The sequence below is a fragment of the Mustela nivalis genome (genome assembly GCF_964662115.1).
Source record: "Mustela nivalis genome assembly, chromosome: 6".
Classification (NCBI taxonomy): Eukaryota; Metazoa; Chordata; class Mammalia; order Carnivora; family Mustelidae; genus Mustela; species Mustela nivalis.
In genome coordinates, this window is record NC_139025.1 from 77,851,974 (window position 1) to 77,876,739 (window position 24,766).

At 36.1% G+C, this 24,766-nt stretch overlaps 3 protein-coding genes across 8 annotated transcripts in view; 2 read left to right on the forward strand and 1 right to left on the reverse strand.

The window, feature by feature from the left end:
- The window catches only part of GABPB1 (GA binding protein transcription factor subunit beta 1), a 975,210-nt gene that overhangs the window by 642,264 nt on the left and 308,180 nt on the right, over positions 1-24,766 (forward strand). The gene's annotated exons all lie outside the window — the stretch shown is intronic.
- DTWD1 (DTW domain containing 1) lies at positions 1,275-19,161 on the reverse strand. Of its 4 annotated transcripts, none has more exons than XM_082734819.1 (5): positions 18,994-19,161; positions 14,549-14,867; positions 10,094-10,237; positions 7,912-8,161; positions 1,275-1,589 (listed from the first exon to the last, which is right to left on the reverse strand). In XM_082734819.1, exons 2-5 carry the CDS (start codon positions 14,810-14,812, stop codon positions 1,342-1,344), a joined length of 906 nt encoding a protein of 301 aa, XP_082590945.1. In that variant the 5' UTR covers positions 14,813-14,867; positions 18,994-19,161; the 3' UTR covers positions 1,275-1,341. The 4 variants fall into 4 exon arrangements, with proteins under 4 accessions (XP_082590945.1, XP_082590947.1, XP_082590946.1 ...); XM_082734821.1 differs by having other exon boundaries at positions 17,585-19,081; XM_082734820.1 differs by having other exon boundaries at positions 18,699-19,080.
- FAM227B (family with sequence similarity 227 member B) overlaps positions 19,164-24,766 on the forward strand; it is a gene marked incomplete at its 3' end in the record, with an annotated part of 171,152 nt that continues 165,549 nt past the window's right edge. The window contains exons 1-2 of the mRNA XM_082734424.1: positions 19,164-19,382; positions 24,481-24,607. Coding sequence (XP_082590550.1) covers positions 24,560-24,607 — 48 coding nt within the window. The 5' untranslated portion in view covers positions 19,164-19,382; positions 24,481-24,559. The remainder of the gene's footprint in view (positions 19,383-24,480; positions 24,608-24,766) is intronic.

A 24,766-nucleotide genomic window follows, 5' to 3' on the forward strand; every position in this document is an offset into this window, starting at 1 on the left:
GGCAAATCCAAAAAGAAGCTATCCCAGACAGTAGGGTTCTATTCATAAGCAGCTAGATTAGGTGATTAAATGATGTCCTCAGGATTCAGCCTTACCTCTCCACTCTGCTTTCCTTTGCTGGCTTAATTCTAAGGCAAGTTCCTACCATCTGCTGCACAGATGCCACCAGCAGCTCTAGGGTTATAGCATGGTTAGTTCGCATTTTCAGATAAAATAATAAAAAGAGTAAACACATATATAGCACTTAGTATATGTCAAGTGCCGCTGAAAGCTCCTTACATACCTTAACTCAGTTAATCCTCATATTAATCCTGTAAGGGAGCTACTGTACTACCATCTCTTTAGAAATGAAGAAACTGACAAGGATGAAGAAATGAAGAATCCTGAAAAGGATAAGCTGAGATTTACATTCAGGTAGTTAGCTCTAGAGTCTGTAGTTGTAACTACTGCACCATATTGCTTTTTGAAAAATAAACGCAATCTCCTACAGCATTCGTATCACTTATCAAAAAGGATGCTGGATCATATGCTCATGTGCTCATCCTCAATCACTGGGCATTTTGCTTGCTAAAGGATCACAGGCCCTCATGACTGCCAGCAATTTCTCCTTAAAAAAAGATGTCAGGAAAATGTAAAAAGCGACAGATGTCCATCAAAGGCAGTAAAGACTTAAAGAAATAGCCCTAGGGACTGAAGCCACAATTCCAGTTCTGCCTGTGTTTGCCACAAACCTCCAGCAAATTATTTATGACTTCATTTTCAGCAAGAAGATTCTGACCTGTCCTACCTCCAAATGTGGTAGTGGGTAGAAAAGGAAAAATATGAAGATCCTTAAACAGCTATCTAATTAGATCTAATTACACAGATATAAATATGTTATATTTATAGTAATAAAACTGAGATATGCCAAACTTAAGCAAATAACTTCTGAAATGAGTTTTTCAATCAATGCTATCTCTGAAATTCCTTTAGAAATAACTCCCTTTAAAAAAATATGAGATAGGGCGCCTGGGTGGCTCAGTGGGTTAAGCCACTGCCTTCGGCTCAGGTCATGATCTCAGGATCCTGGGATGGAGTCCCGCATCGGGCTCTCTGCTCAGCAGGGAGCCTGCTTCCCTCTCTCTCTCTCTGCCTGCCTCTCCGTCTACTTGTAATTTCTCTCTGTCAAATAAATAAACAAAATCTTTTTTAAAAAAAAAAATATGAGATAAATGAATGAAACCTTATTTTTTCAAATGGTCTTACAGGCATTACACATTATTATTTCCCAAGAATAAAGAGAGCACAATTTAGGTTTATTGATTTTTAGCAAAATAAAATGACATAGTAGCTTCTTAAAAACTAGTGGATAAGTTTTCTTGTTTCCTTGTCTCCAGAGCATTTGGCATTCTTTATCAATTGGTACATAAAGGAGTAGAAAAATAAGAGATTGTCATACTGTCCTTGGTATTTCTCTTTTAATATATCAGTGTGGTAGTCTACCAGAAAATAATAAATGGCTTCAATTGTGGAAAGGAAGGTATCTGGCTTTCCTTTCTGATGGCGCCAAAAGCAAGTTTTTCTTGTTTTCAACTCAACTTGTAACAGTCCTGCCAAAAACAAATAAAAAAAGTATAAATATTTCTTCTTAACCACAGAGTCTGGCACAATAATGATAATTTCTTTTAATTATCTTAAGAATTTTTAAAAAAGGATTTTTTTTGAAGGATTGAGTTCCTTCAATCCTAATTCTAAATAGTATATTTTCTTAAATGCATTAAGGTATATACAGAAGCAATATAAAAGACAGCAAAATCTTATACATGATAGTTACTTGTCTATAAATCTTAGAACTTGCAAAACCACGAGTTAAAAGTAGTTAACAATTAAGATGTTTACCTCTAACTTCTATTCACCAGTGTCTTTTTTAATTTTAACTAGTGACTGGACTAAATTCACCAAATTTCAGAAGGGTTTCACTTCCTGGATGAACTGACATTTAAAACATCATTGTAAAACTCACTGAAAGAGAATACGCAAGTTAATGGCTCTTAATATGGTTAAAGGTTTATTTCTGGACTACCACTTTTTGGTTTTATCTTCATGAAAAGAGTACCTAGAATTGTTTCCTTGGCTCTGCCACATTTGTTGAGTGAAACCTCAATGACACAGTCAGCTAGAATGCCTTATTCCTGCGCACTTAAGAGGAAACAACTCATATCACAGAACAGGATTCTCATCTCTTAAAACTCAGATGGTAACATACAAACACAAAACACTTTCAGCGCTTTAGACCAGTACTTAGACTCACATATTTATTTTGCTATACTTTTTTTAAAAAGCATATTTATTTTAAAGTGAGAAGTAAAAGGGAGAAGGAATGTATTTCAGCAAAGTCGGTTAAAAGAATGGCGAGCAAAGAAAATGATAAACATCTACGCAAATCCAAATAAATGCTGCCCAATGAAACAAAAACAATAATAGTATCTAATTTGTGGGCTGAAGATAAAGGACAGAAAAATAATGAAGACAATAACAGTAACTTGGTGGACAGGATGGGAGCTGAATCAAACTTAAGTGTAGTCAATCCTTAAAGTGTTAAAAAGGAGAGGCAAAAATACTGACTTTGAATTATTCTAAGTTACATGTGCACAGTCCAGTTTTCTAAAAGAAACAAAATAGGTATATTAAAAAAATGAAATAAGAAAAAATAAAAACTTGATTGATCAAAGTCAAGAAAAAAAGAAAAAACAGGACAAATAAAATTTTAGATGGTAGAAATATGTCCAAAAATATCAATACTTAAAACAAATGTGAAAGATGAAAATTAAGGAAAGGCAAATTATGATCACAGCAAGACTGCACTTTATATCCACTATATTGGCAAAAATCAAAACATTTGACAATACCAAGGTAGGCGGCATCATGGATCAATGGGGACTCTTATACATTAATGATGGGTGTGAAAGTTTATATACCCACACTTTGGAAGACAACTGGCATTATCTTGTAGAAGTGAGCATTTTCATATGTCCAATGACCCAACAATGTCCACGTCTAGGTATGTTTCCTTAAGGAAACTTACACATGCATAAGAATTTTTGTAGGTGTAAAAACTAGAAACAACTCAAGTATTTCATCCACAGGAAACTGGATAAACTGTAGTATTTTAACACAGTCAGATAATATGGAGCACTGAAAATGAATAAACTATAGCTAATCATATAACACCATGGACAAACCTTAGAAACAAAATGGTGACTTCAGGTCCCCAAGAATACAACATGCAGGTAAAATAAAGAAAACTAAACAATATGAAGATTATGAAAATAATGTATATGATAAAACACAAAGGAATGATAAAAACATAATTCAAGAGAACAGTTAACTGCTACCAGGGGAGAAGCAGAGTGGCAGAGGGGAGAACATAGGTAGATAAAAAAGTTATTGATACAATTCCGGGGCTTGGATTCTTAATTATTCATTATCTCATTATGTGCTATGACATTATATTATATATATCCTTTCACTTTTATCATAATTTAGTTTTAAAAATAATATAAAAAACACCTTCGCCTATTTATGGAGCTAGAAGTCAGGTCCTGGCCCTAATCTTTCCATTAGGCTCACAACACAAATCTAATCATGTCAATGTCTGGCATTAAATTCTCTAAGACGGCCATAGCACCTATGGAAAAAAGTCCAAATTCCCAGCCATGGTAGTCAAGGGCATTCATAATTTGCATTTATTCAGTTGTTTCTCCTACCATTCTCATGTGTATACACATTCTACCCCTATGCAACTTTTTCAGTCTTCTGAATGCAGGATGATGTTTTTGTATTTTTGTGTATATGTCATTCCCTTTATCTGAGATGCCCAACCCTTAGCCCTTTATCCATCAAGATTTCAACATAAAGAGTTAATCCATCCAGGGAATCTGGGTAGAGCAGGGTTGTGTCTCCTCAATGCTACCATCATATTCAAAACTTACTGAATTTTCTTAGCTGCTTACCTGCCTGCCTCCCACAGCAGATTACGTGGCAGACAATGCCTGCTGTCATCTCAATACTCATTTCCCCCTCCTCTCAATATTAATAAATCTCAATCCTGTTCAGTGTGGCATGTGTCCAGCTAAAAACAGTTTCTGAGCTTTATTAATGGCCAGAGTGGTCATGTGAACTATTCTGGCCAAAGAAAGGAATGAAATCTCCTAAGTGGAAATTCCAAAAATACATAATTCCAATGTAGCTATTATTATTATATTTATTTTTTAACGAAAGAGCCAGACTCATTGGGCACGTACATATTGGCCTGTCCTTTGTCTTGCCTGGAATATATATGGGATGTCTTGGGACCTAGCGGCTATCTTTTAAGTACAGGAGTGAAAACGATGAAGGAAGAAAACAGAATGAGTTTGAGTCCTTAACAGGCATTGTGAAATCTTTATAACAGCTTTGGACTACCCGTTTCTGGACATGAACCTATAAAAAGTAAACCCAGCTTGTTTTCAGATTCTATCTGGGCTTCCATTTCATGCGGTAAGACACAACCCTAACTAACAGCCACTGTGATCACCTGGAAGGTAGAGAAACTGCTTTATTCTCCTTCATATACCCCAGTCTAGGACACCACCCATCCAGGAATAGGTATTCAACAAATAGTACTAAATAAATGGACAAATCGCAAAAGCTTGAAAGTATTTTATCTAGATATTTTTAAAATATTTCAATTTGAATAACTTTGATTCAAAGACACACGGAAGTTGTAAAAACCTAAACCAAATTCCACTGAACTATTTGTATTAATGTTAATTATATACAAGAAGTAGGAAGACATTTGAAAATATTCTAAGTAATCAGTATAATTAAAATCTTACCATAGGATCTGACAGCACATGCAATTTCTTAAAAAAAAACAAAAAACAAAAACCTTAAGAGTAACTATTAAATGGTGCTGGTTTCTAATACACCTAATATGTTCTAAAATGTTAAAAATGATAATCAAGATTTAGTGATTTTTTTCCACCATTCCATCCTGTTTTAAAGATTTGCTTGCAAGTATACAGAACCTTTTAAAACACACTGAAATACACAGGTATGGGATTTATTTTTAAAAGTTCAACATATACACTAAAAAATTCTTTTGCTATCATTTCTGGCCATCAATAACTTTTTATGATGAACTCAGCAAATTTTTTTTAGCAGAACTTTAAAGCAGAGAATTGTAAGTGGTTTTCTGTTCAAAATTATTGCCATCAAATGATAAAATGTTTTAAAACCCAAAGGCAATGATTTACAGCAAACACGGGTTGTTTCTTAAGGAAATAACTCAGTTCATCTGGAAACTGGTATTTCACATATATAGTCTATATATATGTGCAGAGCCCCAAATATTCCCGATGGTGCAATAAGGAGCCAGAAGGGGTAGAGGCTACAATAATACATGAAGAAAAGACCGAATTTATTTATTTCATGATTTTGAAGGAATTAAGAAAATCCTTTTAAAAATCTTCATGTAGCACAGAATTGAAATATATGATTCTTACTATGTGATCTGGGAAGGAATAATAGAAATTTTTCCAAATCTGATTTTAAGCCTTAAGCTCAAATATGAAACTCTGAAAACAGATTTTCAATTGTACCTCAATGATTCCTTTTATAGTTTTTTCTACTGTTCTCACTCATGTTCTTTCATTTGATCCTTTCAATTACCATATATGGTAATTATAAAGAGAGTGGCTCAGAAAAATCTTCAAACTGAGGAATAAGCTGGTGCTGTAACCATCCAAGGTAATATTGGCAGGTAGTACTCCAAAAAGCAGGGCCTTAGGGTTACATCTCTCTATTAAACATCAGTGAAAGGTTCTTTCAGGTCTTATGCTCTGTAGTTTCTTTCTCCCTCTCCCTCTCACATTTCTCATTCCCCACTGTCTCTCTCTCTCTCACACACACACACACATATACACACTTTGTCTCTATCTTTCTGCCTATCTCTCTCACATACAAACACATAGACACACACACACGACCAGAATGACAAAGCAACCTTCCTAACAGTTATGTTGACCTCAGAGTTATGAACTATGTAAATTAAACTAGATCTAGTATTGTTACTAACTTTAGTTTGGGATTACTTACTACAAGTTAAACTCCAAAACGTGTCATAAACTTTCTTTTTTAGGTGAACTGCATTTTTAACAAATAGTCTGAGAAAAGTTCGATTTTGGCAACTGCCTAAAACCAACTGGGTAGCTCTCTTGCCTTCTAATCATACATGTATACATACCAGGCCATCAAGAGCTGGAAATAAACCTAACATTTTTAGAGAAACTACTGAAAAAACCTGAGGAACAGCGTAAGGTACAAGTAAACAAGAGAGGTAACATGAGTTTCTGTTCTTCCTATTACTAGTTGTGCTACTTGGGCAAACAAAACAACTCTTTTAAACCATTTTATTAGGAACTGAACTTTTCACTCTAAGAGAAAGAGTACAAAGGTAAAGCAAAAGAAAGAAAGTCCCTGTAATGTTCAATCTTGGAACTGGAACTATCCACGTGAACTCATGATATATATCTATTTCCCTTGGCTCTATCCCCTGAAACAATGACATCCAAGTTGTAATAAATTTGCCAGATCTTGGTTTCTAATATCACTCCCCACTAAAAAGAACCATAGCTCTTTTACATAATCACTGGTTCTATGTCTGGGGCAGGAAAAAAGTACAAGTTAACTTGGGACATCCCGTTGTACCAGAAAGACTAATAAGGCCATGCTATGGAGGACTTGAAGGGCTCCCACTAGCAAAATTTGAGACAATGTGGACATCAAAAAGAATACAATCACAACATATTACATATGATAAAGGAAATCCATAAACCCATAGTGACCTCAAAAAGAGGCAGGAGAGAGAAAAAAAAGGGGGGGGGAGGGAGGAGAAGAGCTCTTTACCACCTAACAAATATAAAAGAAATAATACATTAAAATGTCACCATGTTGCAATCCTCAATTTGCTAATATAGGCAAATCATCAATAAATACTGAAATCACTCAGTGAAAAGCAGTTGGGAAATAGAAAGTTCACAGTATCAAAGCATCACCCCAAAGACTACTACCAGTTTCAAAGAAGAAATAAACTTTTATAATACAGAGATCTGGCAATTACCACTTTAATCAAATAGTTAAAGTTATTACCAATAATGGAATTTATATGCCTCCTGATCTGATGCAATAAGTATACAACTTTACCTATGAATAGGATAATCATATAACTTATCAGCTGAACAGCCATATTTCTGAGAGGGAAAGGGAATGCCATTAATAGTTAAATAAAAACAATAGGTATAAACTGGAATTGTCATGGAACAACCCTAGATTGATCCTTATCTCTAAGTATCCTTATAAAAACACTAAACTGAAGCTAATCATGATGAAGCATTCAGACAAGTGACCTGCCCTCTTCAAACAAGTCACAGAAAACAAAGACAGGGGACTGCTCTACATTAAAAGAGACTGAAGAGGTATAAAAACTACATGGAATGAGAGTTTACATGCTACAGCAGAAGAAAAAGGCTATAAAAGATATTTTTGGATCAATTAGGGAAATGTAAATATGGACTGTATTAGATATTAGAAATTTTATTAATTATCCCATTAACTTTTGCTAATGGTATTGAGATTATGCAATTTTTCTTAAAAGATATATAGTTAGGTATTTAAGGGTGAAGTATTGCAAAGCCTGCAACCTATTTTCAAGTGGTTCAGCCAAAAATGTATACAATATCTAATTATGCACACACATATAATAGAGAAATAAACGTGGCAAAACGTATGGGTATTTGATGCAATTCTTCCAATATATCTGCATGTTTGAAGTATCTGAAATGAAAGCTGGGGGAAGGAACAATCCACAAAAAAAAATTTTGTTTTTTTTACCTTGAAGTCTCTCATCAGTGAATATTTTGTTTGTTTGGTTCCAAGTGCTATCTATAAATATAATTTTTTTCAGTGTTGTGTCTTGGCACTTGCTGTCATTCGAATCCTGTTCTTCAGTTTTCTTGCGTTTAATAAATGGCTTGTCGGGGTCGTCATTTTTGTCTTTAACATTATTTTGAATCCTTTTTTGCAGATGAAAAGAAATATCTTTTATTGAGACAGACTTAGGTCCAGGAAAAACAAGTGCAACCTAAGGCAAAGAAACTTAAGTTAGTAGTGTGCTGTTATGATCTTCAAAATGAATAAATTCTGACACTTTTAAAACTTAAAGAGAAACGAACATCCCGCATACCTGAGAAACAAGCATTAGGTTCTATAACAACCACTTGAGCCATTTGAAAGTTAGTGTGTTTCTTTAATAAGGATGGTAAAGTTTTTGGCTCTTCCCTAAGATTTAAAAATCATAATATACTAGCTAGAAGTATTGTTTCAAAATAATTGACAGAAGCCAAGTTAATTGTACACTAAGTCAAAAAACTAACTAATGTAATATTTCACAGTATAAAATACAAAGTACGTGACACTAGGTAAAAGAACCAATGAAAAGCACTCAATAATTAAATAAAATTTTCACAATTTCAATATAATAATTTCAAACAAATAATACTATCACTGTTGGTGAGGATATGATGTTCTGGGCCTTTATAGCCATTACTGATGTCAGGTTTTGATAGTATAACTCTTCATGAAAGCAGTTTGGCACTTTGAATCAAGAGTCTTGAAATGTTCACACCCTTTGGTTATTTCACTTTTGGGAATTTATCTTAAAAAAAATCGTAAATACAACTCACAATACCCAGAATATCTGTTAAAGTATATTACAGTGAAAAATTAAGACTGAAAAATCTGACTTTCAAGGAATAACTGTAAATTATGCTACCTTTTTTTCAGCATGTTTTACTGAAATCTTACACACTTTAGAGCCTCCAATGTTTGAACAGCTCCTGCCACAAAGAAGGTGCCCAATTAATATTTGTTAAATGAACAAATGTTGGTCAGATCATGGGTATTTTATCTCCTGTACTCTTCTGTATTTCCCAAATTTTCTTTAATGAACATATATCATTTTTTATATGAAAACATAAGCAATATAAAAATAAAAGGAAAAATCTTGAGTTTGAAAACTCTAGTTATAAAAGTTTCTCAAACACTTAAAATGCGTGCCTCTATTTCCCCCATACCCAATAAGCAAAGTTCAGGGCTTTGTAATTTTCTTGGACTGTAAGCATATCACATCTCTTTATAGACTCCAACACTGTATTCTATTCAATTGAGATAAATGATACCTTGCTGACCAGAGAGGGAAACACAAAGATACTCCTTGATCCAAAACTCAGAAATCATTTACAAACAACTATATAAATTCAACCAAAATACAAATATACTGATGGGAAAGGAAAATCTAAGTTCTGCCTACAGCAAGTGAACACATTAATTTTTAATTATGCTTCCAGATTAACCACACCAGCAAATATCTCCAAGAAACCTAGAAGAGTTTACATACTTTTTTCTAAAGTACCCAAGGCCTTTTTTTTTTTTTTTTTGGATCTATTACTTTTCAATAAGAGCAGTAATATCTCACCAATGTGACAATTTCAAATACATGAAAACCAATTTTGAATCTAGAAATGATCAAAGGAAGGCCTCTGAGCAAGCAAAAGGCGTTACAAAGGTCATGTATTAAAAGCTCTTAATTCAGGGAGTATTCTTGAAAATCCTTCTAATTCAGACTTTTTTCTCCTTTTGGAGAAATTCCAATGTTTGTAATATGGTTTCTTAGTTTGTATCAAATCATCTTTATGTAGCATCAGCAGGAAAATGGAGAGGAGAGAAAGTAAAAGCAGGCACAGCAATATGGGCAAAGAGGAAAAACCTGAAGAAGTAAGGCAGAACAATTACAACAAGTAGAAAGACAAAATTCAAAAAGCCTTAACAATCTAAGATCATTTGATCTTTGAAGATACCAATGAAGTAAATAAGTTGTATATTGCTTACTGTTACATAAAGATAACCCTAGGTCATTAAGAAAAATATTTAATTATGTTCAAGTTCAGAAAAGCAATGGAATTTAAAACTCTTTTTTAGATTCAATGTGAAGAGGTGTAAAAAATAAGCTGCCTACTTCATGGTTCTTTTCTTCATATTCTGGAATACAAGGATATGTGTAAATATTTACAAATTCAGGTGCTAATAGTTTTGCATGTATAGCAGTACTTTTGCCATCTGTTTCATTTGGATGTTTAATGATGTCAATCTTCAGTGGAAGCTAAAATTAAAAAAAGGACAAATGAACACAATAAATACAAAAATTCAGATTTTCATGTTAATTAAAAATGATCTTCAAAGCTTACATAACAAGTTCACACTAAGTTCCTATAAATATGATATGAAAGGCATACTTTTCTAAACCAAATTAGGAATGCTAAGAGTAATAAAGCAAACCTAAGTTTCTTCCTCGATATTGTTGATCATATAATAGAACAATTATTTCCAATGTATTCAACATAAAATTGTTCTTAAAGCAAAGCTTCAAGGCCATTTTCATTTAAGCTACATAGGCTTTGAGTTCAATTCCTTGCATTTCAGTATCTGTGTCAAGAACACTTTTTATAATTCCTATAAATTTTAGGATTAATTTTATGACACAATAAAAGGAAATATAAGCTGGGCAAAAGTGTCACATGTAAAATTCAAGTCAAAATTTTACTCCCTATACATCCTTTGAGGTCCCAGGTATTACCCTTAAAAGGGTTCACCCTTTATCGTGAACATCATGATTCTCATCAGTGGCCTTTAATGGCAAAAATAAAATAATTATCAATTGGAAAAGTAACAGAACAGGTCTAGAAGGTACACACTTCATGTAAAAATTAACTCTCTGAAAAAATCATTTTGTCTATTTTCCTTTAAGTTTCATTACTTGTTATGAATTACATCCTGCCCCTTTGCAAAAATAATATTCTCTAACATTTTTCAAGTTAGATTTTTCTGTTATTTCCCTCACTTGTTTGATTTAGTTTCCTGTATAACGTTTGCACAAGTGCTATAGGCAGCCATGGTTATGAAAATGAAAGCTGAGTCACATCCCCCCAAAAATGTATATGAGAAACTCTGAGACGGATTCTTCAGTGCAGATAATAAATGACATATATTATTACAAATACTCTTCCAGCTCCCACCCCACCCATAACAGGCAGGATCCTAAGTATCTACCCTGGGAAAAGCTAAATTTACCCTGGAGTACAAAACTATTTTTCTCTCTTTAAAACAGCTTTAATAGATAAAATTGGTATAATAAACTCCATATATTTAAAGTGTACAATATAATGAATTTTAATACCCTTGAATTCATCACCATAGTCAAGATCACGAACGTAACTGTCACCCCCAAAAGCCTCCCTTCTTCCCCTTTCCCCATCAACTACCACCCACAGTCCTTAGGTAACAATTGGTAACTTATCACTATACGTTAGTTTGTATTTTCTTGGATTTTATATAAATGAAATCATATGGTAAGTACTCTTTTCATCTGACTTCTTTCACTTGGAATAATTATTCTGAGATTCATCCATATTGTTGTGTGTATCATTAACTGCAGAGCTGTTTTTTAAAGGGGCAGTTGCTGCATGCTACTGAATGACCCCAGGTGTATATACTTTATCTTTCTGGATTATTGTGTGGAAAAAGGATGGTATCTATCCCAGAAGGGCCATGAATATGTATCCCAAATAGTTTTCACTTTAGGGTTTCAAACCCTGTATCTCCTTCCCTCCCCACTTAGGCCTAGTAACCAATGAGGGCCAACTGCTTTAAATCGTCAAACCAATTTCTCGTCACAGAAAATTTACCATTTAAGTAGGCAGTTCACAAATGATTTTACATCACTCTACTTCTGGCTGAACTCTACATCAGAATTTCCTCATGATGCTCAGTCTCAGTTGACACTACATTCCCTTTCCCCAGGGTCTCTCAGTCCCAGGTCAGCATTATCTTAGCCCAGGGAAGACAGGAAAGAAGAAAAAGAAAGCACATCATGATAAAGTATTCTATTACTAATAAAACCAACTTTCTTACATGGCTGATGAGTAGAACTGGAAATTCCAAAGGTGACCATCAACATTTCTCATCAGCTGGCTATGTCTGAAGGGTATCATTTATGTCAAGGATATAGGGCTGACTGTTATTTATGTATTTAAACATCACATACCTTGCCTATTATGGACTAAATCCTATAGGTAGACAATTGTGCAAAATTTGTGCTCAAGAAGTTATTACTGGGACCCAGTCTAGTTACTTTAGTTCTCCCTGAGCAAGCCTGAAATTTCTAACATTATGAAACAAAAGCACAGACACAGATCAAATCATGGAAACAAATGTTTGTGCTCTAGTTCACACATTTTAAAGGAAGATATTTCCTAAATAATGACAGGGTACGGAGTAACACCAGAAGTATTGACCAGACACACAGTTCAAGTAGAAATGTTCTGTTTTCAACCACAAAGAACACCAATCTGTTCTCTAACACTTGTATTTCTTATAAGAGATTTATCAAAATTTTCTGCCCAAATTTATCAAAATGCCATTAGCAAGACGTCCTAAGTCTTTTCCTATGTGATCATCAACTTTCCCAAAGAGAGTCTTTTAAATTCTAGGACTCTAAAAAGATGAAGCTTTCTTTGACCTCATGATTATTTTTGCTCTTCCTTTAAAAAATACCAAGAGTATCTTTAATCTTTACTCATGCATTTCTCATGACATTTTAAAAAAATCATATTCTACATGAAAAAAATCAGCATTTATGAATTTATTCTGTAGAATAAAATTTAAAGCTTGGGAGGCACTTACTCATTATGTAGTCGTCTTCCCTTCCCAAGCAGGCTATCTAAAAGCAAATGCTGAATGATTTGTAAAAATAAAGTAAAAATTAGAAAAAATTGTATAGCGCTTTTATTACTACTTATATTAACATACTGAGTTTTATATATGGCCTTTAAAATATAACACTTTTAAAAACTCTGCATACTCTGGTAGGCCATCTAGAGTTGATCAAACATTTGGCATAGTGTTTTAAGTCATTTCTACTAAATAATGGATATTAGATCACTAATTTGGAAAATAATCCTCTATTATTAAATTTCTATGAAAATAAATGTCTATGAAAAGTCAATATGTTACCAACTCTTATTATTCTGATCTTCAATCCTTTTGAACACAATACATTTTAAAATAAAACTTTTAAAGGGATACTCTCTATGTGGCTATGATATGAAAAGAACATAGAATTCTGTTCATACTTCAAAAACTACACTTTTGAAATTTAACACTCTTACAAGATAATAGGGAACTTAAAGAAGATTATTTTCCTCAAACTCTAAGTTTTTCTAAGGTTAACTATACAGCTGATTAGGTTCCATGCTTATTTCATCTTGCCCAGTAACTTTCCAACAGCCTGTAAGTATGATTTTAGACCCTTGAGGAGACCCTGGACTTAGCAAGATAACATATAAGCTAAATTGAATTTCAAGTAACAAAATATAAGTGTTGAGGTATTTTACTTCAAATTTAAATGAATCTTAAAATCACCACATTAAATACTTTTAAATATAGTTTTAACTTATTTTCTTACTAGTAAGTCCCCACTAAGTCCATGTGTAGAGTTTAGTCTCTCTAAAGTCCTGACAGCAAATTTTATACATTATTTGATTTACTCCTAAAGTTCATGTCAATGTTAGACAAGTTGACATATATGTAATAAATTCTTTGATTACATAGACATCATGGTCCACAGACCTTTTACATAAACAAGAGTAGTCTTGGTAAACAACAAAACGTATAAAGTAAGCAATCAATTCAAATCAATTTTTTAAAGTCTGGCTTAAATCTGGCTTAAATCACTACAATTATAATATAGCCCAAAGAGTGGCCTTAGTTCTTTTTTTTTTTTTTTTTCAAGTAGTCTCCATGCCTAGTGTGGAGCCCAATGTGGGACTTGAACTCACAACCCTGTGATTAAGAAATGAATTGAAACCAAAGTCAGACACCCAACCAACTGAGTTACCCGGGTGCTCCAGTCTTAGTATTTTTAATTTTAGTTTAGTTTTAGTCACTGACATGAGCTCCATCTCCATGTAGAATGGGGCTAAGCCTGTTCTACAAAAGCCCAAGCAAAAATTCAATGCTATTTCCTTTAGGATATGTTTTCTTAAAAAGAAGTCTAAGGCCCTGAGGTAGTTTTTGAAGTTCCTTCAGGCAATTATACACTTGTCTCTTGTAGCATTCATGTTTATGCCACATCTCCCCCTATGTTTTAGATGAATTATAATCATTAGTGAAAAAGTAACTGATTTCATTAAAAACAATATCATTCATCTCAGTGTTTTAGCAGTGTGTGTCTTTTTCCAAAGACAAGAAAAGCAAATAGGTTTACCAGTCTTTAAGATTAAATTTTCTATTAATATTATTCATCTCCATAATGATGTTACTTATCATGCTTATCAACTGTATTAGAGTAGGTATGTATGAGATATCTTTTTAAAACCTCTTCTCCTACTTTCAGATAATTAAATTTCTTACCAACCTTCACAAGTGGCATCTGTTCAATAGGTACATTTTCAACTGGGACATAACATGTATAGCAATAGAACATTCTTGAACCACCACATTGGAGACATTTTGATCTTCCACTTTGTTGAGCTTTTTGAAGAACTTCTTGAGATGCTAAGCATAAGTTTTGAAAAGGATCTTCTGCAGCTATGGAAGTAGTTTGTGAGTGCTGTATTTCTACAAATTTTGAATTATTTTCTTCCTTTTCTTTGAGAAATATAGATGGATTGAGAGACATTTTTCATTCAAACCAAAGTTTAACATCTATTTCTAAAATATAAATCATAGGTGCACTGCAAAAGAAAAAAAAAAAAGTGGGGTAGGGGTGAAATAAAGACAGGAAATATTTTGTTCCTTGTCTCCACAAATAAAATTACCCAATTTAATTTACAACTGCATGCCATTTTTAGTATTTATTAACAAGTACTAATAAGCTTTTTAAACCACTTAATTAGCATGATTTAAAATACAAAATTAAAAAGGAATAAACTCAAACAAGAAATTACCCTGGAGTCATTTCCTCCATAAAAATAAAAAGGTGCTCTCTTAGAAAAACTATTTCAAATATAAAACTTAGGTACCAATAATACATTTTTCAGTGACTCTTATTTTGTTTTATATTAGGAATACAGCGTTTAAATGCTATTATCAGCCAGGAATGTATTCAACCCTGTACACTCTGACTTTATTTTTTTTATTTTATTTTTTTTAGATTTTATTTATTTATTTGACAGACAGAGATCACAAGTAGGCAGAGAGGCAGGCAGAGAGAGAGGAGAAAGCAGGCTCCCTGCTAAGCAGAGAGCCCGATATGGGGCTCGATCCCAGAACCCTGGGATCATGACCTGAGCCAAAGGTAGAGGCTTTAACCCACTGAGCCACCCAGGCGCCCCTACACTCTGACTTTAAACCAATGTTATATAAAATCTCAACCTGGATCCTAATGAAAATACAAGGTTCCAGTGAAATCAGTAAAACTTAATTGTTATGTTTCAAAAGACTTATTCTTCTCCAACTTATATCACACACACAAAAATATAACTAAACATCCATTAAAATAGGACAGGCATCTACTACCAATTATGATTTGTAAAATACCCCCAAAGCTGAAATATATGCCCAGAAAAATAAAGTGTGATCTTGTAAACTAAAAATTTTACAGAGTAATGTTAATGTCCCCTCACTCAAAGACTTCATACCACTTTTAAAAAATATAATTCATTCGGGGGCACCTGGGTGGTTCAGTTGGTTAAGCCACTGCCTTCGGCTCAGGTCATGATGCTGGAGTCCTGGGATTGAGTCCCATATGGGGCTTCCCCTGCTCTGCAGGGAGCCTGCTTCTCCCTCTCCCTCTGCCTGCCATTCCCCCTGCTTATGCTCTCTCTCTAATAAATAAAATCTTAAATAATATATATAATTCATTCAGAGTCTTCAGTTCTAGAGATAAAATAGTGAAATAACTTCCTCACTTAAATATTTCCTTCCAAGAAGAATGATGTCTGTTACTCAAATATTTTGTAAGCACAGTATCTCTTGAGGGAGAAAAGAGACTAAGGCCCTTTTGATTTGATATGCATTCCAAAGCTGTAAAATGAGTCTCTCATTATAAAGCTTATGGCATTGCGGTGTTTAACTATGAGGCCCCTGGCACTTTGAGTACAAACACTGACAGGAGAAATGCTGTGACTGCAACAGGAAACTTTTCTGTGGTATTCCAAATAGAAAGTGAACAAAAAGTCCAGTAGAACATAATATACAACATAATTTAGCAACAAGAAGTTAGTGATACTAATTTAATTACTCATCAAGAGTATTTTTTAGGTTGTAAATCCCAGTAAGCTTGAGACCCAAATAAAAAGATGCAAAGGAAAAAGATGCTTATCCCTGAAGGAAAAATAAAATATACTGGCCAAATTTACTCAAGGTAAATTTACCAAGCTGTCACCTTTCCTTGAATCTCAGATCTTTTTAAGATCATGTTGAGTCTTGGACCTTATCTATGCATGTATACACAAGACACAGTATTTCATACACAACTTCAGGTGGTTTGCAGATCTTTAAGAGTCCATCTACAGAACCAGGTAAAGAAATCCCAAGTTCAAACAGTCATTCTAAAGACAGGAGCAGTTTTAAAAGTCTGGGAAGAGATCCTATTAGTCTCCAGAAATCAGAGCTACAAATCCCGTTAGGCAACTAAAGGTCAGCTGTCACAGGCCAATAGGTCTCATTACTGCACTTAGGAAGGTGGTTTAAGTTGCACCTAAGTCTTGGTTTGGGTTTGCTCTGGTGTTTTCTGAAATTCTTACAGAGAAACATTTTAAGATTATAAGAGTCTTGAATTATCCCATCATGGGACCCATCCTAAAAAAGAAACTAGACTGGACTAATTCAACCTGACTCTATTTTCCTGGGTGTTCTAGTGGCTAATTAGGGGGTTTACGTACGCCACTAAAGGCCTCCTGAATAATGGGGCTGAAGTACACAGTTCCTGGGGATGTCATGAAAGTCAATGTGCTTCCTGACATCCAATGGAAAACTACTGGTGAGTTTTTCTAGGGCCTTCCAAGTGCATTCTGCCTCAGAAACATTCCCCTATATTTCACTTGGCCTTCCATCCATAAAGCCAAATGGATACTAGTAAAGCCTTATATAAAAGTTCTTCCTCTACAAAAATCAAACAAAATAAGCATATGAGGCAGTGAAAGGGAAATGTTTATCGCTCCTTTCCCGGCCTCACCTATAAACTCTCTCTTATGGCTCTGGTGGCCACACAGAAGAGTCCAGAAGTCATGGACACCTCCCTCCAAAGGTCTCTGAAACCAAAGGTCTCCTCACCTAGCCAATAGCCTGCCTCAAATGTGTACAGACAGTTTGCTGCAAATGATGGTTCACAACCTTTAAAACATACTTATTAATATCAAATTCATGCAGGGAATACAAGTGGAGTTGTGGGAGTTACTTAGAAAACATAAAAAGAATATATTCCTGAAGAACTAATACATATTTTTACCTTGATGGTACATTCATCAATCTGCATCTTAGGTTGAAAACAAATTTTTACTCCCCCTCTACCCTCTTTTCCCAAAAAACCAATTACTCACCAAGTTCCATCAATTCCACCTAGCATATAATTCTCTAACTTTAGGCTCAAAGTCAGGACTCTAGATGATCTATGGCAATAGACCTTACATCTTTCTAGGTTTACCCCTTTATTACTGGTTCCACATATTTAGCATGGAAAAATCTGCTTTAGATTTTTCTAAAATCTAGAGTTGTCTTTTAGCAAAGCTATCCCTCCTAGCAATCAACTCTGCAAAAGAAGCATTCTTTACCAATTCTTTACCTCTCTCTCCCTGAGTCTCATGCAGCAGGAGGAATTCAACAATTACTTATTAAATCAAAACCGTTCTGAAAACGAAAACATACCTATGCATCTCCCTCCTGAATGACCTAACAAACCACCTTCATGGGCCATCTGCAGCCTGGCACAAGTGGCAACATGGCAGATTCCTCCCCCTCCCCAAAACAATGATCTTAAAAGCTCCAAGGTACAGGTTACCTCCCAATGGAATACTATATAAAATTCCCCTACCATGTATTGTAGACCAATTCAGTATACTAGATAAAACCCACTTCAATTTTTTTTTCCTTAAGTATTTTTAAGAACCCGGTCAAATAACACACACAGGTCCAACATTCATTTTTTAAAATCCAAGGTGCCACCTTTTTCATACAGGACCAGTGGCCCCTCCCACGTCCCCCATCATTTGGTAGGCAGGCAGGCTGTCTTGCCTCAGTTTTTCATGGTACACTGGGGTTCAGACAGAAATAATGCTTGAATGCTTAAAAGAAATAATCCTTAAATGTTTTCACTCAAGCAGAGATTTTTATCATCCAGCTCCGTGAACTGGTATCTTAATCTATTAATATACTTCTTTACTTCTTCTACATTCCCAAGAAACAAATTAGACCTAAAAAACAGCCTCCCTGGCTTATTATGTAACCACTATCTCAATATTTTAAATACACTGCATGGCACACTGTACTAAGCTTGCTGCTTCTGTGATTACCAATTCCCCGCAAACCACTCCAAACACTAAAAAATATAGATCCTAGGGGACTACCTGCCAGAACAGACTTTCCTCACGGCGGAAACCACTGAAAATGATTGTTAGGGCAAAGAAAATTTTTGAGGAACAATTTGGAAGCCTTTTCCCCGAGGGCCCGCAGGATGGTAAAAAAATATGCAAGCGCTCCAGCACAGGGACCAGGGTCCCGCTCACAGGAGACAGCCTGCACGGCCTCCACCAGCGCCCAGCCAAGCAGCGTCCTCTCCCCGCAGCCACACGGCTCCGGCCAGGCCACTGGTCCGCACACGGGCGCGGACACCCGCACCAGCGATCGGAGTGGGACTCAGACCTGCGCTTCGCTCGGGTCCTCGCACGGCTCCACACGCCTTCCGGCCCGTCGGAACCCGAGGAGCGCGCCCGGCCGACGTCGCGCTAGGGCGCGGCGGAGCGCTTTCCGGGAGACACAGGAAGGAGGAGCCCGGCCGTTGCTAGGCGCCCCGCACGGCCCGCGACGTTAGTAACGGGCGGGGAGGGACGCGGGGCGTGGTTAGAAGGGGAAGTCCCGCCTCAGCCTCTGGGCTGCCGGCCGAGTCGCGCTGGTCCTGGGAGACCCTGGCGGGAAGCGAGGTGGGGGTTGTGCCGCTGGTCTTCACAGCCCCGCCGCCTTGCGCTGCGTTCCCTGCTGACCGTGGCCGAGGCCCCTTGAACGGAACGCGGTTCTGGAAGTACATTCTCGAGGTGTAGTTGCAGTGAGTTGTGAAAAATCCTGATCCTTCAGAACACTTTTCCATTTTACCCATTCCACAACTGTCTTCGTCGTGAGAACTTAGTCCTGTTACTTTTTTAGGACTACGTCAAGAGGAGTACTAGTAGTCACGAAAGCTATCAGGGAAACTGTGTCTCTTGATGGTTTGGTTTGCTTGAAAGCTACACGCGGGCAGAGTTGGAACGGCTTTATGCACTTTTCCATTTTGGAATTAAGCATAAAAAGTGGATAGATGATAAAACCACTTTCCCTTGCCCCACCCCAGAGAAAATCCCAGACTAAGGAGTGCAATGTTAAGACTGAGATTCAGAAACACAGACCCTGAGCATTGTATGTATTGAGTACTTTGAATTTAGCATCTGAAGGATCAAGGACAGATGCTTGCCCTAGAGGAGCTTAGGACATCAAGTTGAAAGGGCTAGTATAGAAAACACGTGACTAATAAATTGTAGGAATTTCACAAAAGCTCAGAAATGGGGTGGTCAATGAAGGCTTATTGGTTGGACTTGAGTAAGGTTTTGGAGAATGACGTGGCCCGGAGCAGTGCTTTTCAAGGGGATTGGTGGAGGTCCCGTTTGTAAGCAAGCAAATAGACTGAGTGGAAACGACACGTTTAATTTTGTTGTTGTTGTTATTTTCTTTTAAATGTGCTCTAAGGCCAGTGTGGGACTTGAACTCACACCCCTGAGATGGAGCTTCACAAGCTCCACAGTCTGAGCCAGCCAGGTACCCCAAAACTAGAGATTTTAAAAAACGAATTAGTATAGTGTGAAAATGTCAGTGCATGGCACTTGGTAAAGTTAAGTATTACTTTATGGAGGTTTTTTTGTTTTGTTTTGTTTTTGTTTAGATTTTACGTATTTATTGGATTGGGAGAGACAGAGAGTTCAAACAGGGGGAGCAGTAGAGGGAGAGGGAGAAGCACACTCCTGGACGGGGAGCCTGATGCGGGGCTCCATCCCAGGGCTCCAGAATCATGACCTGAGCTGAAGGCAGATCCTTAACTGACAGCCACCCAAGAGCCCCACTTCATGGAGTTTTAAATTACAGATGGTCCGTGACTTAACATTTCACTGACTTAGAATTTTTCAACTTTATAATAGTGTGAAATCAATAAGCATTCAGTAGAAACCATACTTTGAATTTTGACTTGGTGTTTTCCTGAACTAATGATACATAGGATGAAACTCTCTTGTGATAATGCACAGCCACGTCAGCGAGGCCATCACTAAACAACGGACAAGTTCTATACTTTAGAAACTATTCTTTACCCATACAACCATTCTGTTTGTCACTTTCAGTAGAGTGTTCAATTACGTGGCATATTTAACATTTGATTATGAAATAGGCTTTGTGTTAGATGATTTTGCCCAGTAGTATGTCAACATGTATTCTGAGCACATATATGCAAATTTAAGCTAATTCAGTGTGTTAAGTGTATTATATGTATTTTCAACTTAGGATGGGTATTTGGAAACATAACCCCATCATAAGTCAAAGAATATCTTTGTGTGTACACATGGGTACATGCTTGTGCACTAGGCCATGTTTATAAAATGTATCTGTTACTGTGTGTTTCTCCTTAAAAAGTTTGAAAGCCACTGCTTTATGAAGAAAGATGAGCTTTCTGGGTAAGAGAAGTAGCACTAGCAAAGTCTCCAAGCCAAGAATAAATAATTTGCACCTTTTTTTTTAATTAAGGTGCACAGATTACAAAAACAAATGATGCTATTTATTATTTGAAGTGATGTGAGTATTGGCTCACTACTGTTATGTAAGAAATTACTCCAAAATATGGCTTAAAACAACCTTTTTATTGTGTTCATGAATTGTGTGTTGAGGAGGCCACAGAGGGACAGCTTTTCTTTGGTAACTCAGCGTGGCAGTCTATGAATGCTATCAGAGATCACATGCGTAGCCTCTCCCTGTGGCCTGAACTTCCTCACAGAATAGCTGCAGGGTAATCAGACTCCTAGTTTAGGCCCAGGGCTCCAATGCCAAATAGCATGGAGGACATGGGGAGTTAGAGAGGAGAAGGGAGTTGGGGGAAATTGGAAGGGGAGGTGAACCATGAGAGACTATGGACTCTGAAAAACAATCTGAGGGTTTTGAAGGGGTGGGGGGTGGGAGGTTGGGGTACTAGGTGGTGGGTATTATAAAGGGCACAAATTGCATGGAGCACTGGGTGTGGTGAAAAATAATGAATACTGTTATGCTGAAAATAAAAATAAATTAAAAAAAAAAAACACCATTATGAATTTACTACTGTCAAAGACAACCCAACATTTCAGTGGTTTAATATAATAAACTTTTATTTCTCACAGGGAATCCATTGAGGATGTTACTAGTCAGATGAAACATTAGATTTAAGGATGCAGGTTGTTTGTTTTTTTGGATTTGGGTTTTTGGTTTTTTTTTTTTAAGTTGTAGTGGTTCTACTGTCTCCTAAGACTTAAGTCCAACATCTTATGTGACAAAAAAGAAAGCATGGTGAATCATACAAAAGGTTTTAGAGGACATAGATCACTTTGCCCACATTCCCCAGGCCCCCACTTTAACTCCCAAGCAAGCCTGGGAAATGTAGAGAAACATACATATTGGTGAGCACCGATAGTTTGTCCTATTCTAGAGTTTTCACCGAAATCCCTTGGTCCTCAGTTCCTCCATTCTATTCTCAGTTCTTTTTTCAAAAGGAAAATTCTTTCATGTCTTTTCAATATTTTTTCTCTTATTTATTGCAAATTTCAAAATACACTTATATTGCAGTTTTCTGATTGACAATTTCAGATATTATCCATCAACTTTCTCCTATAGAAGTCAATGATAGAGCTCTTTTATAACACCATTCTCAGGTGTATGAACACTCCTTCATTCTCTACCTCCACATGTTCTTATCACCTCATCTCTCAATATAATGATATCCTAATTTTTGTTTAAATCAACATTTGTAAATAGCACTCAACCATGATATGTTGTGTTTTCGTTATCTTTCATTATCATTCAGTTAGAGTTTTTTCTAGTTTTCTCTATTATTTTTTCTGTAAGCCATATTTTGCTTAGAAATGGATTATTTAAGATTAAAGATTTTTCCAGATATCTTTTTGTTGCTGTTTTTTTCTTTTACTGGTCTAGTCAGAGAACATACTCTGAATGATTTCAATTACTTGTAACTTTTAAGATTTGTCTTATGATACAGCATAGGTTCATCTTGGTGAATGTTCTATGTTACATTAGTTTAAAAGAGTGTGTATTCTGGGTTTGTTTTTTTTTTTAAGATTTTATTTATTTACTTGACAGAGGTCACAAGTAGGCAGAGAGGCAGGCAGAGAGAGGGGGAGAAGCAGGCTCCCCACTGAGCAGTGAGCCCCATGCGGGGCTCAATCCTAGGACCCTGAGATCATGACCTGAGCCAAAGGCAGAGGCTTAACCCACTGAGCCACCCAGGTGCCCCAGAGAGTGTGTATTCTGTACTTGTATAGTTGTTCTGTAAATGTCATTTACGTTAAATTGCTTAAGTACTGTTCAGATCTTTTATCTCCTGATTTGTATGTTTGTGTATGTACATACTTGATTCGTCAATTATTCAGAGAGGTGTGTAATGATCTCTAACTGTAATTGTGGTTTTTACCTATATTTCCCTTTAGTTTGGTAAATTTCTGTAAACTTCTGCTACATGTATTTCGAGGCTCTTTTTTTTTAAATTTTTTATTTTTTATAAACATATATTTTTATCCCCAGGGGTACAGGTCTGTGAATCGCCAGGTTTACACACTTCACAGCATTCACCAAAGCACATACGCTCCCCAGTGTCCATAACCCCACCCCCCTTCTCCCAACCCCCCTCCCCCCAGAAACCCTCAGTTTGTTTTGGGAGATTAAGAGTCCCTTACGGTTTGTCTCCCTCCCAATCCCATCTTGTTTCATTGATTCTTCTCCTACCCACTTAAGCCCCCATGTTGCATCACCACTTCCTCATATCAGGGAGATCATATGATAGTTGTCTTTCTCTGCTTGACTTATTTCGCTAAGCATGATACGCTCTAGTTCCATCCATGTTGTCGCAAATGGCAAGATTTCATTTCTTTTGATGGCTGCATAGTATTCCATTGTGTATATATACCACATCTTCTTGATCCATTGATCTGTTGATGGACATCTAGGTTCTTTCCATAGTTTGGCTTGAGGCTCTTTTATTAGATCCAAACACATTTAACATTGGTATGTCTTCTTAATGAACTGACCTCTTATCACTATGAAATAACCTTATTTATGCCTGGTAATACTTGTCTTGAAGTCTGTCTTATCTAATATTAATGTTGACACAATAGTTGCTTATGATTAATATGTGCATGGTTCTAGAATTTCCATTTCTTTTTTAGAATTTCTGTTTCCCTTGAATACCTGATCTCTGCATGAACCATAATCTAACCTATATTGTAAAATCTTTAACATATTGGCAACAGATGCTATAAAGTCCTTGCCTGCTAGTTATAACTGTGTTCTCGGTGAATTGGTTTGTGTCAACTGTGCTTTCTCTTGATTATGGGTCCCATTTTACTTCTTGTTTGTATTCTTGTAATTGTTTTATTGTGTGTTAGAAATTATGGGAAAAACTTGTAGAGGACAAAGTACAATTTAGTGTTACTTAGTCTTCAGAAAGCACAAGCCTATTACTCTCCTTGGCATTCAAAGTGAGATGTTGATCTTTTTATTCCTCCTAGACTTGAGTTGAACTTTAGGGTTGGCTTCAGCTTTAATTGGATTGAATTCACTTTGGACTAACCCAACTTCCAACTTCTCTCATCATAATCCAACTTATAGCTCATCAATATTGAATTGGGAGAAGTTGGTACTAAAGTTTTTTTACATTTTTGCTTCGTCTTTGGGGTCAACTCTGTCAGGGCCATGGAACCCAAGTGCCATAAGAATGTGTTGGCCTATATAAGTTCTCTATCTTTCTAGCCCCTCCTTGACTGCTGCTTTTTAGACGAAACTCAGAAGTGAGGCTTAGTGGTCTGGGAAGAGATTGTTTGTCTGACCCATATATTTTTGTATTTGGGTGTCTTTCAGATTCCAGCCTCTTCCTCCAGCTCACATCAACGACTGAGGTCCAAGTGATTTCTCTTCATCTCCTCTAAGTTACTGCATCATGGCAGACCAACACTTTCCTCAATGGATGATCAGAGCTTGCTGCCAGGTAAGGAAGCTGCCAGACCTTTATGCTCACTTATAAAGAGAATATTTCTTTTTGGATTTCTGGTCATTAAGGCTTCCATGTAGGGAGGTTTCATGGGCAGTTGCACAGGGCCTCGTGATTAAATGGACCCCACACTTGTTTTAGTGGTCTCATTTTACT